Source organism: Zingiber officinale, chromosome 9B (assembly GCF_018446385.1).
Source record: "Zingiber officinale cultivar Zhangliang chromosome 9B, Zo_v1.1, whole genome shotgun sequence".
In the NCBI taxonomy this organism is placed as follows: Eukaryota; Viridiplantae; Streptophyta; class Magnoliopsida; order Zingiberales; family Zingiberaceae; genus Zingiber; species Zingiber officinale.
Window position 1 is genome coordinate 69,548,597 of NC_056003.1, and position 19,316 is coordinate 69,567,912.

The window sequence follows — 19,316 nt, forward strand, 5'->3', positions numbered from 1 at the left end:
TGTTTAACCATAACCCAAAAACTTTTGTATCCAAAAATCTCTAAATACATGTCTAAAATTTATATCATAGCCTACACTTTGGCACCCACATAGAAGTAGACGAATTCGCTCCATTCACTTCTGACTTTATCATACTGAGATTGATTGTAATACTATTTATTTTTTGATGCTGCAAATTGAAACATTAATAGAAGTTTAAGGATCAATAAAAAATGACTCAATATTTTATAAAGAAAATATTTCATAAAGAAGAAATTCACCTTTCTCTCCAATTGTGGATCTTCATCCAAGACTATCTCTTTCATGTACCGCATTACACAATATCCACATTCAACACCACCATTTTGTTTAAGATTACCCTAATGAAATTAAAAATTTCATGCAAGAAGTCACAATCCAAATAATAAAAATTATTAATTATTGTCTAAATACATAGTCACAATACATACTGTCAATTGTTTAAAACCTTATCCTTTTGAAATACCCCTTGATGCATTGTATATCTTGACTCCACTACATTGTAAACAATAGAAAATTATTTTTACAACCTATAATGAATTGAATGCATTCAAAATCAGTATAATCTACTACTTACTTGGTCACAATAGTTTGCCAAGCATAGTCTCGGTTCCTGTTACTTAAAGAGTTCAATAAATATATCATATTCTTATCTTCATTAAATATAGTCAAGATCCAATGGTACCTGTACAAATGAAAATATAACATTGACTAGCATATAGTAGGAATTGATAAATAATTAAAATCTTACCCAGTATTATATGGAATGAAGCAGATGCTATCTCTGTTCGATGCTCTCAACTGAGCAGCAATATGTTGTGACAATTTACTGCCTTATTCACCCACACCACAAGTTATGTTGCCAGATTTGTCCTCGCGGACTTTATGCCAAAGTATCTATCTATCAACTTCCTCATTTTCAGCAATAAATTTTTTCTCCCTCTATAATTCCAAAAATGATTAGTTACATAATATTAAATACTTGCTTAAAAATGACAAATACAATGCTTCGAAGCTTACCAATTCAGCCTCTAACCTGATGCAACCCTTGCGAGACAGTCTGTGATGATATTTATAATGCATCGTTCGTTCTTTTTTCTTTTTATGAATAACCTACATAGAAGATACATTCATAAACACTTGTATGCATTGTGTGTGTGTGTCTATATATATATATATATATATAACTATAAAATAATAATTAATTGTGCTGAACTCTGTGTATAAGGAAAGAAAAGACAAAATTATGCCATCACTCACGATGGCTCAAGATCACGATGAATGATCGCTTCTGGTTTATGCTCATGCAAGTAATTCATGCCTCTAAAATTTGCTTAGTCACATATTAGATAACAGAAAAGAGTCGAACTATTAACTTAACAAGAATGATAATTTAGGCTTAATTCATTCTTTATTACTAATCCACCTAGCAATATCAAGTGCAAACTTGATCGCCATCTTCTGACTTGGGCGCTTCTTATTCAAATAAGCACGAAGATCACCCTGCATATTGCATAAGCAAAGAATTAAACTAAATTGATCCTGGATTAGTAAGGAAAGTTTGTCATACCAAACACTCAAAAAACACAAAATAAGAGAGGTTGAAAATAACTGCAAAAACCAAACATAGTCCATTATCACGCCACAGCTAGACAGCATGGCCTAGCACCAGAAGGGCATAAGATAAAGTGCCATAGTAGAATGAATTAAAACCTACTATTACTTCCAATACCAAGAATAATATTTATGAAGGTCTAGAAAAACCTTTGGCAAATACTCGGTGACAATCATCATTGGACTACTTTGAGTAACAGCTCCCAGGAACTGCACTACATTTGGATGTCTTATTTTTTGAAGTAAGGCAAGCTCATCAATAAATGCACTCCTGTAGAAAAGAGGGGAAAATCTAATTGAAAAACTATATATGTGTCTCAAGAAACCAAGGTACTAATATCCCCACAGGCCACAAAACATTATAATTTTAGCAAACAAAAATTTCACCAAGTAATATAGGACCAAGCCACACTTTATCCTCATTGGTCATGACTTCTTCACCAAACATTTTAACAACAACTTGAATTCCATGCCATGTTGCTAACAGAAATGTGCCCTGAAAAATAAATTCATAAAAGGAATGTTTAGATAAGACAAATACCACTAAATCAATTTAGGCAAATACTATTGTTTAGTAAATTAAGCAATACAAACCAAGGACATTTGTTCAGCAAAATAGATAGAATTTGCTCATTTAAGATGAACGAGAATGAATATATCAGTTAAAGAGCAGGTTGGAGTAACCCATACCATGTGTTTCATTGACTCCATATGAAATGTATCAAGATGAGGGGTAAATAAGTGAGCACAAAACAGTAAGAAGTTGTAACTCTCTTATGTGATCTACTAGTTCCTCTAAAGTGAAGCTAAGGGTTGATCAAATAAATCTTAATCTCTTGATGTAGTCACATGTTCTCTTGGAATCTTATTGGCAAGGAAAGATTTATTGTTTGTGGAAGAACTTTATTAAGTTGACAGATCAATAACACTCCATAAGAGCTCCAAGCCAGAATGAAGCAGTGCAGTGGCAGTTCAATGTGTTACTCTATTTGAATTGGTAGACTTTCAAAAAGAAAATTCTATTTCTAATACCTTACTTTTTGATAGGTATTAATAATTCATTCAATTAGAGCTTGATAAGAGTTACAGACAAAGAAGTAAAGTTGCTACAAAGAGCAACATAACAGAGATTTGAGTATTCAAAATAGAAAGTACAACTACTATGTCCAACCATGTCCATCCTTCAACAAAGTTATTACAAAAAAAATGGGCATCACTTATAAATAAGTACAATATGATGATTTCCCCCTCAGAATTAAACAAAATATAAATGTTATATAAAACTATAATAATAAATAGTGATTGAGTCTAGGGGGCTTTGAATCATAAGAATCCTACTTGCATTATTCTAGTGTCAGAAGGATCCTACTTCAATAACAATTTTCTTATTATGATTGGAAATTTATTGTTCTAAAAGATCTTACCTTACTTATAAAAATAGTATTTTCATCATTAGGTGATTATCAATGAAGTGGCATAGTTTACTACTATGTATTCCTTCTGCATCATGTTGCATTATTCATTTGGCATTCTTTCTAATAACTTTTGGTTAATGAACCCATAGTATCGAATGGGGATGTAATGTCAAGAAATCTGAGAATAAAATACACAGCAACATGAACAAGGAACATACAAATGGAGAGGAAATATGCCTAATTTATGTTTTCCCAAAAAATGGGTTCTTATAATCGAAACCAAGAGCAGAATGACAAGGTTGAAGAAGATAGGAGTTACGATTGGGTGAATCATTATTTTTTTAACAAACAAACAAAATAAAAAGAAGAGATGTCTATAGGAAGAACATTAATGGCACAACATAGGAAAGAAGGATGAAAGAACGAATGAAGAAGTGGTTCCAAATATTGTTTGTTTAACACGGTCGAAAATGGAAACAGAGTACTTTGTTTCTCTCACTGATTAATTGAGAATGGAATGAAGGAAAGGCAATGATTCGAGTTGCAGAGGAGACATTTCTCTGTCTCTGTTCAGGCAGTTCAGCAACAGAAGGATCACTTTTGAACTTCGATTTCAAAACAGAGCTAAAAGCTACGACCTCTAATAGAGCGAAACGAGGGGTGACTTTCGATCGACCTCTTTGTTTACTGGTGTGGCCACAAATTATCAATAAGTTAAAATTTATGGAGTTAGAAATTTTACTGATAGAAATTTTACTGATCGAGAAGGAAGAAACCTAGTGTCGGGTGACTCTCGGCGTCAGGGAGAAAATGTCGAAGGAGAAGCTGTCGTCTCGCATTGGGGAGAAACGCCGAAGGAGGAGGTAGCCGTCGGGGGGGAGGGGCACGAAGGAGAAGGCTGGTGTCGAGTGGTTGTCGTGCGTTAAGGAGAAACCGCGACGAGTGGCCGTTGCGCGTCGGGGAGAAAGCGATGAAGAGAAAACGCGAGAAGTAAAGGGCAGATCTAAGGTTTAGGGTTCAATTCCTTATAATAAATCAATTCAACTTTTAAGCAACTATATCACCAATATTAATCCATTTAACTTATTACTTCACCAATTATCCATATAAAATTTATTTAATAACTTATTACTTCTCCGAATATATATTATGAAGTAAAAAGTTAGATAAAATTAGAAGTGAGGTCCACATTTTTAAACCTATGAAGAATAAAATTGTATTTACTGCATCAAATTTATTATCGAAGTTAATTATCATATATTACTTTGCAATAGCTCATTACCGAAGTAAACAGTGGCGAAGTCTATTGTCTATTTTCACATAGTGATATATGGAGAGAACTCACGAATATGCATTACCCTACTTACCCTATAATAATTCTTGAGATTCTAAGTTCAATTAACTTTCAAGATGTTTATGGGGAAGGAAAAATCTCATTTTGATTATTTAATTTTTCTTACGAATGGACCTTGAAAGATTTCAATACTTGTTTTGGTATCCCTTATGGAGGGGCACTATTAATACCAAACAGTTTTTCAGCTAGAAATTTTTAGGATTTAATTGGTAATAAATCTAAATTTGGTATGTTTTCTCCTAAGGAGATTGATATATATAACCCAATTTTTAGATATATTCAATTGCAATGAGGAATGCAATCTTTGGGTGAGGTGATAGCGTGGGTAATGTTAGACATAATGAGTTATTTTTTTATGGGTTATAATCGAAAAACTTCCAATTGATTCAAAATTTTCCTTCATAAAGCATCTTGTCAAAGTTGGAAGATCTTCTTTTACTAATCCACTTGTCTTCGAAGGATTGCTTACATGTATTGCAGTAGATTTAGGGTGTGATTTAAAAGGGTTAGAAATGTTAGAAATAACATCCAAAACTAATTATTGTATGGCCAAACATATCATCAGGCATGCTAGAAATGACTTTTGTCTACTTCTTGTTGGATCGAGATGCGCTAGAGGGGGGGGGGGGGGGGGGAATAGCGCTCGTGGCTATTTGTTCGATTATCGGAAAACTATCGGAGTAATAAAAATGTAGCGGAATAAAATAAACACAAAGACACAAAGAGATTTACTTCGTTCGGAGCCTAAGGCGACTCCTACTCGAAGGCCCGCGATCCTTGATCGCTTCCGGTGGGCAACAACTATAAGCTCGATAAGAATTATAGATTACAAAATGTAACAGCAATTAGAATAACTTTGTATCGACAACTTAAAGAAGAGAAAAACAAAGCTCCGGGTTGTCGGAATGTTGCAACAGCACTTCGGAATGACTTTGTTAGCAGCACGTTGAAGAAGGAAAGCTCAGAACTTGATTGATTGAGATGCTGGCCGAAACCCCCTTATAAAGGGTGTTCAAGGCGCCTTGAAGGCTGTTCAAGGCGCCTCCATGCTGCCTAGTCTTCCGCGTGGATCAGATCTGAACTGGTCGAACTTCATCCCTTGGAGGCGCCTTATACCCTGCTTAAGGCGCCTTCTAAGGCGCCTTATACTCCCTTCAAGGCGCCTTCGATGAACTTTCGCAGCCAGCTCAGCTTTTGCACCCGAGGCGCCTTCAAGCTCCATGGAGGCACCTCGGACACTGTTCATCCGAGGCTTTAGGTTGCTCCTTTGCACCTGCAAGATACGTTAGTCCCAAACAATATCCTGCAACACAAAGTTAGCACAATAAACATGATAAATGAAGTATAGACAGTCTCCGGATAATCCGAGTCTGACTTCGGGTTTCCGACCGGAAACCCTAGGTCGACCCGACGCCTACTGTTCCCTCTACGGGGAACGCGTCCTCACCTACTTCACTAAAGATTTACCTGTTGCCAGTCGATCCTCCAGATCGACTGGACTTTTGCTCAGCACTCGATGCTTCCGGACTTTCTGCTGGACATCCGCTTCCTCAGCTAGTCCAGTCTTTCACCTGGTTCGCGACACCAGGACTTTCCACCTAGGGTTACCGCCCCCTAGGACTTTTGCCTGAAGACATCGACCTACCAAGACTTTCCGCCTAGGGTTACCACTCCCTAGGGTTTTACCTTTTGCCTAACCGCAGCTAGGACTTTCCTGAAATTCTCAAGTAGACTTGTTAGACTACAAAACATCTTAACTTTGAATTCTTTGCCATTATCAAAACACGAGTTCGATCGTCGGATGCTTCCCACACCAACAATCTCTCCCTTTTTGATTATGGCAACTCAAATTCAAAGTTAAGTAAATAAACGAATAGATAGACATTTTTAGCACAGGCAAATCTGCTAAGTATAGATGAACAAGGTAACTAAAGCAAGTTTGCCCTATATGCTCCCCCTTAACTTTTGCCTCCCTAATTTTTTAATTTTAACTTGAATTTTATGTTCACATTTTTACTTTTGCTACTCTCCCCCTTTGCCATATCTAAAAAATGGGCAATTATAGATATTTGATTGAGTTGTACACAATTAAGGTCAACAGGTTAGCTATGTTCAATAGGGTGTGAAAGTTAAGGTCAATTGGAACTTAGTTTAAGTTTTAGGACAAGGTTATTTATTTATTTAAGTTTAGTTGGTCCTTAGGTCCAAGCATAAGTCATGTTTACTAGATTGATTTACTAGGTATCAGAGCCATAAAGAACAAAATATGCTTAACAAAAATGAGTATTCTTTACCAACTGTCTAACCTTTAGTTACTTGCTGATTGTCTACAGGACAGTAGCTTTCACTAGGTTAGTCAAGTTAAATTATTTTGGTCCAGATAGACTTGACTAGAGCTGGAGAATTTAACTTGATTAATGTTTATTGCATATGTAACGCCCAAACTCATATTGATGCACAGATATAAGCATTCTTGAGTCCAGGCTATACCCTATGCATCTCACGCCGTTCTATGTTTGTCAATCACAATCAAGGTAAACCTAGGTCCTTGTGAGATGCTCTGGCTTAATTCTAGGGGAACATGATATCTAGGGGGAAATCCTAGGTTAATTCCAGAATTTTAAAATCTAGGAAAAATTGGAGTTTTGAAAACTGTTTTTCCTAGAATTTGAAAACAATAATAGAAATAATGGTAAGACATCTACTCTACCCAACACATTCCTATTTGCCTTCTAAGTCCACTGAACTCAAGTTCAGGTAAGGGTTTTGTAAAGATGTCAGCTAGGTTTGATTTGGACTCAACATGGTTGAGTGCAATTTCACCATTAGCTACATGATCCCTTACAAAGTGGTGTTTTACCTCTATATGTTTGGTTCTAGAATGGTGAATAGGATTTTTGGTCAGATTAATCGAGCTGATATTATCAATAAAGATTTTAGTATTTTTATAGTCTAGTTGATAGTCTTTTAGTGTATGCATCATCCATAACAATTGAGATGTACATTCTCCTAGAGCTATGTATTCAGCTTCTATAGTGGATAAAGCAACACAATGTTGCTTTCTGCTTGACCAACTTACTAGGCACTGACCTAGAATTTGACAACTACCACTTGTACTTTTCCTATCTAACTTGCACCCAGCATAGTCTGAATCAGAATATCCATAAAGGTCAAAGGTGCAAGTTCTTGGATACCAAAGTCCTACATTTAGAGTTCCTTTAATATACCTAAGTATTCTTTTAACATATGTTAGGTGTGACTCTTTTGCACATGATTGGTATCTTGCACACATACCTACTGCAAACAGTATGTCAGGTCGACTTGCAGTTAGATAAAGTAAACTACCTATGGCACTTCTATAGTATTTTGGGTCTACAGGTTTTCCTTCAGGGTCAGAGTCAATGTTTATGTTGGTTGCCATTGGAGTATTTATAATTTTTGAATTTTCCATGCTGAATTTTTTGATTAACTCCTTAGCATATTTAGTTTGATAAATGTAGATTCCATCTTTAGTTTGTTTTATTTGTAAGCCTAAGAAAAAGTTGAATTCTCCGACCATGCTCATTTCAAATTCACTTTCCATTAATTTAGCAAATTCTTTCAAAAATTTTGAATTAGTTGAACCAAAGATTATGTCGTCAACATAGATTTGGGCTATAAAGATGTCTTTTTCTATAGTTTTTACGAACAAGGTCGGATCGATTTGTCCTTGGTTAAAGTCTTTGGAAATTAGGTAATTAGATAATCTTTCATACCATGCTCTAGGGGCTTGTTTTAGTCCATATAATGCCTTTTTTAATTTAAATACATGGTTAGGATAGTCTATGTCTTCAAACCCTGGAGGTTGGTGATGTGCGTAGATTATATACTCTTTTATGCATGTTTTTACGCACATTTACATACTTTGAGCATGCTTGATCTATGCATTTTTATACTTCCAGCTTTCCTTTTAGCATATTTACTCTTTTGGTTCGGAGATCTGCTTTTTGTGCATTTTCTGTACACGGGAGTCGATTTGGTGAAGAATCTACATCTTTGGGCATGCTTTGGAGGAAACGAAGGGAGAAAGCACCGGGCCGTGTACCTCACACGGCCATGCACTGGGATGGAGCTCGGGCCGTGTGGAGTTTGGCACCAACAGAAGAGGAAGATGACATGGCCGTGTGAACCTCGCACGGCCGTGTCAAGATTTGAAGTCAACCAGAGCAGAAGCCTTACATGGCCGTGTGAATCTACACGGCCGTGTGAGACTTCCAGAGACCAAGCAGGCTGTGGCCGTGTGCACCACACGGCCGTGTATCATTTCTAGAGAGCAGAAGAGTTCTGGCCGTGTGGAGTCACACGGCCATGTCACGGGGCCGTGTGGCGCCCGATTCCCTCCTCTATTTAAACCCTTCTTCATGAATTGAAAGGGGATCTCTCCCCCTTTGGGAGAAAGCAAGATTTGGTGGTTTCCTCCCATTCTTGGGAGGATTTCTGGGCAATTCTAAGGGAGATCTCGACGATTTCGACTCCGGAGCGTGGATTGGATCCGAAGACGAAGCTTCTTTGTAGATAAGTTTTCTCTTTTCCCCTCTTCTTGTTTTCTTGGATTGGGGATTCAAGGAATGCTTGTAATCTCTATTCTTTCGGGTTTTCTTCCTCGATTCATGGAGTAGATCTTGTATTCTAGGATTAAGGGAGTATTTGTATGATGGATTGATGTAATCTCTTATGGATTTGCCATTTTCTTGCTTCAATGACATTATCTTGCTTGTATCAATTAGATCTTGAATGATTGATGGTGGTTTGTGCTTAATTCTCATTCTTGATTGATTGTTTGGATTTCTTATGGACTTGGTAAGGATAAACTCTCACTCGATCATCCGAGGGATCCACGTGACAGGTGCAAGCCCGTGTAAGGACGTTTGAGAGATAATCTTGAAGAGGAAATAGGAATATTCAAGAGAGTAGGATGGATTCTATGATTAGCTTCTTGTATCTTTATAGATTAATAAGTTGTGGGCTTCTATGTTGATATCCGAGGAAGGTATAGTAATAGGTGCGCTTCTGTGTAAGGACAACGTAGGTTCATGTCTAATTAATCCTATTTAGATACATTTCTCAGTCCTTAGCCGGTTGTCTATTGCAAGAGGGAACCGGCAACTTTCTACATGTTTGGAAATTGAGGAATAAGAATTGGTGAACCATTTACATTCAAGAAATCTTACAAAGAAACCGAAACTCCTAGAATCTCCCTTTATCATAACCCAAAACACTAAACTCTTGTTTGTTGATCTCTAATATTAGATTTGTTTACCTTTACTTTGCTTTTGAAACGATTGGATAGTTGTTTAGCTAATTCGCATTGAGACATTTCTAGTACTTATTCCAGTCCCTGTGGATACGATAATCTTTTATATTACTTGCGACATTTTCGTACACTTGTGGAGCGTAACAGTTGGCTTACGTGGACCTCTTCCTTGATAAAACCATTTAAAAAGGCTGACTTAACATCCATTTGATACAATTTGAACCCTTTATTTGCTGCATAGGCTAATAACATCCTAATGGACTCGAGTCTAGCTACCGGAGCATAGGTTTCATCATAGTCTAAGCCTTCGACTTGACTAAACCCTTTGGCTACCAGCCTAGCTTTGTTTCTTATTATTTCACCATGATCATCCAACTTGTTCCTAAAAACCCATTTGCTGTCTATTACTGATTTATCTATGGGTTTAGTTACAAGGTTCCAGACTTGGTTTCTCTCAAATTGTGCTAATTCTTCTTGCATTGCAATGGTCCAGTCTGGGTCAGGAAGAGCTTCATCTATAGTTTTAGGTTCAATTTTGGAAATAAGGGCAATCTGACTAAGGTTTCTATGGGATGATCTAGTTCTGACTCCTAGGTTTGGGTCACCCAGAATTTGGTCAGGTGGGTGAGAAGTACTTACTCTAGTTGGTCTTGGTTGTGGTTCAGGTACTGGTTCTTCTACCTCATTAAGATTAGGTTGGATTTCATCATCTTCTATAGCTCTAGGATTAATGTCAACATTGTCAATTATATTAGGTAAATTGTTTTCTTCATCAAATATTACATTAGTTGTTTCTTCAACTTTCAAGGTGTGTTGATTATAAACTCTAAAGGCTCTACTAGTTGAGGAGTATCCTAAAAATATTCCTTGGTTAGACTTGGGTGTAAATTTTCCTAAGTAATCTTTAGTATTTAAAATGTGAACTTTACAACCAAATACTTTTAAATAGTTTAGGTTGGGAATTTTATGATAGTAGAGTTCATACGGTGTTTTATTGTGAGATTTGTTTATTAAAATTCTGTTTTGAATATAATTTGCCGTATTTATTGCTTCAGCCCAAAATTGATGACTTAACTTATATTCGTTTAACATTGTCCTAGCGACTTCTTGTAGTGTTCTATTTTTACGTTCTACTAGTCCATTTTGTTGGGGTGTTCTAGAACATGAAAATTCATGTTGGTATCCATTTATTTTACAAAATTGCATGAACCTATGATTTTCAAATTCTCCCCCGTGATCACTCCTTATTCTTTTAATTTTAGTATCTTTTTCATTTTCAGTTAATTTGCAAAAGTTACTAAATATTTCATAGGTTTCATCTTTTGTTTTTAGGAATTTTACCCATGTGTACCTAGAGTAGTCTTCAATTATTACTAAGCAGTATTGATTCTTGCTTAGTGATTTGGCTCCATGTGAGTCAAATAGGTCAATATGAAGGAGCTCTAGTATGGTGTTGGTTCTTTCTAGATTAGTTGATTTGTGGATTGACTTGATTAATGTTTATTGCATATGTAACGCCCAAACTCATATTGATGCACAGATATAAGCATTTAAATTAGAATAAATTGCCATTAATTGAATAACTTTGGACTGTCCAATAATCTTACTTGTTGAGCCATTTAATGATTGTTGGTGCAGGAAGCATCCGACGATCGAACCTAAGTTTTGATAATGGCAAAGGGATTCAAAGTTAAGATTCTCTGTTATCTAACATGTTGAATGAGTATTTCAGAAAAGTCCTAACTGCGGTTAGGCAGGTGAAAACCCTAGGGGGTGGTAACCCTAGGTCCTAGGGGGTGGTAACCCTAGGTGGAGAAAAGTCCTAGCTGCGGTTAGGAAAAGGGAAAACCCTAGGGGGTGGTAATCCTAGGTCATAGGGGATGGTAACCCTATGCGGAAAGTCTTGGCAGGTCGATGGCTTCAGGCAAAAAGTCCTAGGGGGTGGTAACCCTAGGTGGAAAGTCCTGGTGTCGCGAACCAGGTGAAAGATTGGACTAGCCGGGGAAGCGGATGTCCAGCAGAAAGTTCAGAACCATCGAGTGCTGAGCAAAAGTCCAGTCGATCTGGAGGATCGACTGGCAACAGTAAATCTCCTGAGTGGAGTAGGTGAGGACGTGTTCCCCGTAGAGGGAACAGTAGGCGTCGGGTCGACCTAGGGTTTCCGGTTGGAAACCCGAAGTCAGACTCGGACAGTCCGGAGACTGTCTATACTTCATTTATCTTGTTTATTATGCTAACTTTGTGTTGCAGGATATTGTTTGGGACTAACGTATCTTGCAGGTACAAAGGAGCAACCTAAAGCCTCGGATGAACAGTGTCTGAGGCGCCTCCATGGAGTTTGGAGGCGCCTCGGGTGCAAAAGCTGAGCTGGCTGCGAAAGTTCATCGAAGGCACCTTGAAGGGAGTATAAGGTGCCTTGGAAGGCGCCTTGAGCAGGGTATAAGGCGCCTCCAAGGGATGAAGTTCGACCAGTTCAGATCTGATCCACGCGGAAGACTAGGCAGCATGGAGGCGCCTTGAACACCCTTCAAGGCGCCTTGAACACCCTTTATAAGGGGGTTTCGACCAGCATCTCAAAGAATCAAGTTCTGAGCTTTCCTTCTTCAACGTGCTGCTAACAAAGTCATTCCGAAGTGCTGTTGCAACATTCCGACGACCCGGAGCTTCATTTTTAGCTATAAGTTATAAAAGGTATAACTAGTTATTAGTTTCCACATCATAACTAGTTCATCCTTTTAGTTAGATCTTAAAATACCAAACACAAGAGGCTAATGAATCTAGGTAATTGAATTTATGTTTTTTAATTTTGTGTTTCTTTTGTTTTTCAAACTTGTGATTCGATTGTTCTTTTTGGTTAAACCTAAGTTTACTATAAGGAAATTAAATATTAAATTTCGTTGAAAGGCTTTGTCTAGGAAGTCGTGGATGCTCCCATACCCAAGAAGGCCTAGCGCCTCGCCATGTTTAACTTGGAAGCCGATCTCTGAAATTAATATTTAATTAAATTTGTAACATGGGTCAATTTGGATCAATAATGTTAAGTGTCGTTTGCGATCCAAGTCTAAACCACTAAGAACAGATAAGTTAAATTTGGAATCAATAATGTTAAGTTCTGTTTGTGATTCCAAATTTAATTTCTAAAGAACACAATAGGTTGTTAGGAATGATTCAGGACTTGTACAAAATTTTTGTATAGGGAAACCAGTACGATATTCCGAGTAGCAACCAACAAAAGTCTCCATCAAACTTATGGGGATGAATGTTCGCGCCGGCCATCATCTTGATTTTTGTGCTTCAGTCAACGGTTAGTCCTTTTGAGGCTGTCGGGCTCTGATACCACTTATTGGTGCAGCGGGGCCGGCAAGAGGGGGGTGAATTGCCTGAAAAATCAAGTATACCCTTCTCAAGACTTTCAACTAAAAAATGCAACACTAATAAAAAAGAATAAAAATAAAGAGGAGACCGAATTTTAACTTGGTTACAACCCAAGGGGTTGTTAATCTAAGGTGGTCGAACATCTCTACTAGAATATCTCCTTCACTGTAGGTAAAGAAGCCTTTTTTACACACTTAGAATGCTCAGAGGTTGCTAGGAACTTAATACTTAGTTGAATCAATATTTCCTAGCTCTAGGGGCCTTTATATAGCTCTTGGAAAGTCTATCTTGAGTGTTGAAGGCGCCTCCAAAAGGGTTCAAGGCACCTCCAATGGTTTGATCGGATAAAACTCTATCCGATTGCAAACGACCACTTTGGCTGGGTCCGAGGCGCCTCAAACAACCTTGGAAGTGCCTCGGACTGTCTGAGGCACCTTCAAGGTGATGGAGGCGCCTCAGACTGGGCAAGAAGCACAAGCGCCTTCCGCACTTCGTTGAAGGCGTCTCAAGCTAGCTTTCCAACTCCTTTTGACTTCATTTTGGCTTCTGATGCTACGATAGCTTGGGTGATTGTGGCCAACCGGAATAGGGTTCACTCGAACCCAATTCCTGGCCTTTTTCTCGAGCAAGCTTCCGTCCCAGCTTCTCATCCCTCGAATGCCGCGCATGTTCTTCTCGTCCACCGGAGTACTCTTTCGCAGCTCTCTCGTCCTTCGGATGCACCGAGCCCCTCGGCTCCCTTCCTGTGTCGTCCTTCTCGCTAGCTACGTCTTCCGCTTGACTTCCTATGCTCCTAAGTTTCTGCACACTTAGACATAGGGATCAGATAACAAACAGGACCTAACTAACTTGGTTGATCACATCAAAATACCCACGGGGTTCAACAAATAATAGCTCTGGCAGTAGCAAGAAAGGGTCTTTCTAGAATAATTAGGATCTTGGGATCCTCCTCCATGTCTAAGACAACAAAATTAGTGGGTATGATACAATCAAATTCTTCGATGATACCCATAGGGTATCTACATGAATGATCAACTAGCTATAGTGTCATAGTAGTAAGTTTAAAGTTTTTAAGACCTAACTTATTACAAATCGAATATGAAATGAGGCTAATACTCACCCCCAAATCATAAAAAGCTTTATCTATAAATGCAGTTCCTATAATGTAAGGAATTGAGAAACTTCCTAGATCTTGAAGCATTTGGGGAACGACGTTCAGAAATAGAGCACTACATGCCTATGTTAGTGCCACGGTCTCAAACTCTTCTTTCTTTCTTCAGTTAGACATGATCTCCTTTAAAAATTTGATAAACTTTGGCATTTGGTGAAGTGCATTGATCAAAGGAACTTCAATGGAGAACTCTTTGAACCTTTTTAGAAATTTTCCAAATTATGGAAAGTCTTAGGGGGAAAGGAATTAGTCAACTCTGAATTCCATGTGGATGTAGCTCTTCAACCTTCTCGGTACTCTCCTCATCAACATGTGTTTTATCTACATTGGGTGAGGTAGGAGAGAGCTCTCCTTGAGTGCCAATCCCTTTAGGAGCAGTCACTTGGAGATCTCCCAAGGTGTGTCCTCACTAAAGTTCTATTCTATTGTAGTGTTCAACTGGATTCACATCAGGCTTGCTTGAAAAACCCCTGGGAGCTCTTGAAGAAGATGAGGCTATCTATGCAATTTGACTATCTTGAATCTTTTGATGTTTCTCAGCATTGTCCATTCTTTGAGTGAGTTTCTTGATATCATTTTTCACTTTCATTTGAGCTGCATGGACTTCTTCAAGTAACTTTTATAATTGGGATAGTATAAAGCCTTGTTGTTGTGGTTGCTGTTGTTGATGTCTTTTCTATTGTCCTGATTAGTAGTTTGCCTTTGATTAATGGCTTTGCTTATAGGAAAAATTTAGGTGGTTCCTCCAATCCATATTGTATGTGTTTGAGTATGGATTGTTTTGGCTTGAATTGAAACTTGCTATAGTATCACATTATTCAAACTATTCAATCTGAAATGAAATGACCTAAAATGGGCAAGCTTCTTGTGTATGCTCCATACTACCACAAGAATCATAGATTCCTACAATAGCATTCACCGAACTGGTCCCCATTGATTAAAGTTTTTTTTGATAATGCATCAACTTTTGCTAACATAAGTGTAAGTGCATCCATGTCAAATTTGCATGATGCCTTTATCGGATTTTAAGGGAAAAGCTTCCACTTCATTGTAACACCCATTGTGATGATTTAGTGTCACACTTTTCATAATTTCCTTGCTTCATTTAACCCTTTGTTTATTAGTGCCCCTCCAGCCGCAGAGTTCAGGGACCCTTTGTATTATAATTGATATCATTGTAAAATGTGTGGATCACCAACCACTTTTCCAAGCCATGGTGTGGCACATTCTAAGCAAATTCTTGAATCTATCCCAAGAATCATATAATGATTCAGTGTCAACTTGCATGAAGCTTTCAATAAGATTCCACATATATGCTATCTTGCTTGGTGGATAGAATTTATTGAGGAATAACTGCTCACATTGATCCCATGAAGTTATACTATTAACTGGTAAGAAGTGAACAACATCTTGGCTCTATCTCTTTGAGAAAATCCAAATAGAATTAGTCTTACAGCTTCTACTAGGACCCCATTTATTTTTATAGTCCCATATATTTCATAAAAGACTTCTAAGTGTCAGTTTAGATTTTCATGTGGTCCGCCCTTCAATTGATGTTATTGAACCTTTGAAATTTTAGCAGGCTTAATCTCAAAATTGTTGACTTTAATAGCTAGTCTGATGATGCTAAACCGAAGCCAACATGCATAGGTCACTGCTATTCTTTGAGAGGTTTGTTTGTCATTTTAGAAATTTTTTGTTCTTCTTATTTTCTTCACAAGTTCTTCTTATTTTTAATGTTCTATCTATTTCAGGATCAAGCTGACATAAATCTCCTATAAGATTAAATCTTCGCATGTAAGAATTGTTGGGTTCGTCGGGCCGCGAAAACCGCTTTTTCGCGTCACGGAAACCCCGAGTCACCCAAAGCCATGGATCTCGTGCAAAGATTCGTAAACAAAACTTTTTCGAAAAACCTTTTTCTTGTACGAGTTTGTAAAAACTTTAGATCTACACTAAAGTTAAGATCATTACCCTTGTAGCGAAGCCCTTCGCGTTCCCGCTCGTCCATGGTGCCGGATCTCTAGACCGTCAAGTGTACGATCCTCTAGAAGTATCCACACGAACAATCCTTGATGGAGAAGACCAAACAAAGGTGTGCTAGCACCTTGTCTTGTTCGGCCAAGAGAGGAGGAGAGGGAGAAGAGAGAGCTCTAGAGGAAGAAGATGACTTAATCACACTTGAATGAAAAATGAATATTTTTATTCCCCTCTAGAGTGGCCGACCACATCTTGGAGGTGTAACTCCCCACATTAATTCCAATTAATGTGGAGACCATTAAGAGTTGTAACCCCCATGAGGTGGCACTCTAGGATGATGTGGATCAACACTATTGGTCCACATCTTGCCACCTCACTAAATGACATGGCAACAAGTGTAACCTCCTCATTTAATGTGGGCCGGCCACATTAAATGCTATGGAGGCTTGTAACCTCCATGAGGTGGCACACATTGATGATGTGGAGCAGTCCTATTGGTCCACATCTTGCCAACTCACTAGTGATGTGGCAAAAAGTCAAGTCAAACATGACTTTTTCTCTTCCTCTCAAATCAAGTGAAACTTGATCAAATCTTCTCATGGTTGATCTAATCCAACCATATAATTCAAGCCAACTTAATATAATGAATCTAATTTATTAAATTAAGTTGATTTAATGAGTCATAATCTAAATTATACTCATTGAATACATGAATCAACTTGAGTCCAACTCAATTAGCTCAATTTGGATTACTCTTAATCCAATATGATTCATCAAATGAATCTAATCCTCTTGGTTCATCATATGAACCAAATCTCCATCTAATTGTCCTTAGTGTGTGACCCTATAGGTTCTTGTAACGTTGGCAATGCCCTAAACCCATTTAGGAGCATAAGTAATGAGCGGTATCTAGCAACACATCTTTACTACCCAAGTTACAAGAATGTCGAGATCCGACATCACCTTGTGACTACCAATTGTGACTCCTCACAAAATATGACATTGTCCTTCTATCCTAGACATCTAGATTGATCAATATGAGGCATAGACCGTGTCATCCTCTAATCAATCTAAATCTTGAACTTCAAGTAGACTCACTCGATCAAATGAGCTCAACATCTAATGTTGACTCATTTGGGCATGGCCATGCACTTCGTGGTCTAACTCTATCTAGAATATTGATGTCGCTCCCGTCATATGGGAGGGATAGATCCCATCTACATCACTCACATCCCTCTGCATAATTTGTTACATACCCAGTAATCGCCTTTATAGTCCACCCTGTTACGGGTGACGTTTGACGAAACCAAAGTACATAACTCCTTATGTAGGGATCCATGGTGACTTCAGGTCTAAGGACTAATAGTCATACTAATAGCCACATGAGAAAGTATATGACACTCATATAATGATCCATGATACTTTCTCATGGCGGGTCATTCAGTATACATTCTCCAATGTATACCCATGTGTCAGCTTGATATCTCTATATCCATGAATTGTGAGATTAAGTCATCGAACTGACCTACATGCTAGTCTTATTGCATTAACATTGTCCCTGAATGTTAATACTCGACTAGGAATGATTTAGAGTAGTGTTCCCTATATCATCTCACTATCGATTCAACTAATCGATTGATATAGCTATGAACCTTATACTCAAGGACGCTATTATACTTAGTCTATTTGGCACTAATACAAATAAGTATAATAACCAAACAAATGGCTTTATTAATATACAAGAATATGATATACATGAATCCATACAATCATCAAATGATTGGCTCTAGGGCTCTAACTACCAATCTCCCACTAGCACTAGTGCCAATCAGTATATGCTCTAAGGCCAAATGACCTAGTGTGACCATCATGCTTCCTCTGTGCCAAAGCCTTGGTCAAGGGATCTGCGAAGTTAGCTTCTATTGATACTTTGCAAATCTTCACATCTCCTCTATCGATAATCTCTCGAATAAGATGGAAACGTTGTAGAACTGCTGTGAACTCTGCCAGCTCATAGCACTACCATTCAAGTTGAATATGAACCCTGACTGTGATCTATAGTCATCCTGGTCGGTCTGGAAGCTAGCATCACTGTAACCCTTTACAGCTAGCTTATCATTGCCTCCATATATCAAGAAATATTCTTTAGTCCTTCTTAAGTACTTAAGAATATTCTTGACCGCTATCTAGTGACTTTCACCTGGATCTGACTGGTATCTGCTTGTCATGCTTAAAGCATACGAGACATCAGGTCGAGTACATAGCATGACGTGCATGATCAATCCTATAGCTGAGGCATAAGGGATCTGATCCATGCGGTCTCTCTCCTCTCCAGAAGAGGGACCTTGAGTCTTCAAAAGACTCACGCCATGTGACATCGGCAGAAATCCCTTCTTGGAGTTCTGCATGGCAAACCGTAGGAGTACCTCGTCAATGTATGTACTCTGACTTAGGCCAAGCAATCTCTTAGATCTATTTCTATAGATCTGTATCCCAAGAATGTGGGATGCCTCACCTAAGTCCTTCATTGATAAGCAACTCCCTAGTCAAGTCTTGACAGACTGAAGCATAGGGATGTCCTTCCCAATGAGTAGTTTGTCATCCACATACAATATGAGGAAGACAACTATGTTTTCTACAACCTTCTTGTAGACACAAGGCTCATCTTCGTTCTTGATGAAACCAAACTGTTTGATCGCATCATCGAATCGAAGATTCCAGCTCCGAGAATGGCCTCTAGCCATTTCTCGGGATCTGGTCTCATCACAGCTTCCTGATAGGTGGTGGCTCATCCTCTATGAGCACAATGTCATCATGGTCAGACAAGAGAAATGAGTATCTCTCAGGCTGACGACGTACCCTATCAGACCTGCGAAGAGGTATGTCTACTTGAACTGGTTGTTGTTCCTCAACTCTCTGTGGAACATCATCCACAACACTTTGTGGTTCCAGTTCAATTTCCATCGAGGCATCAGTGCTATTGTTCGCATCTTGAACTTCTTCAAGATCGAATGTGCTCCCACTAGTCTTTCTAGAAACAAAGTCCTTTTCTAGAAAGACCCCAGTCTTTGCCACAACTACCTTGTGCTGACTGGG

The 19,316-nt window shown here is 38.2% G+C and overlaps 1 protein-coding gene across 1 annotated transcript in view; it reads right to left on the bottom strand.

The window, feature by feature from the left end:
• Nucleotides 1–1,274: 1,274 nt before the first annotated feature.
• LOC122023048 (integrin-linked protein kinase 1-like) overlaps nucleotides 1,275–19,316 on the bottom strand; it is a 43,617-nt gene continuing 25,575 nt past the window's right edge. Inside the window, exons 4-7 of the mRNA XM_042581145.1 lie at nucleotides 2,043–2,128; nucleotides 1,783–1,903; nucleotides 1,445–1,521; nucleotides 1,275–1,341 (exon numbers count right to left, since the gene is read on the bottom strand). Coding sequence (XP_042437079.1) covers nucleotides 1,275–1,341; nucleotides 1,445–1,521; nucleotides 1,783–1,903; nucleotides 2,043–2,128 — 351 coding nt within the window. The remainder of the gene's footprint in view (nucleotides 1,342–1,444; nucleotides 1,522–1,782; nucleotides 1,904–2,042; nucleotides 2,129–19,316) is intronic.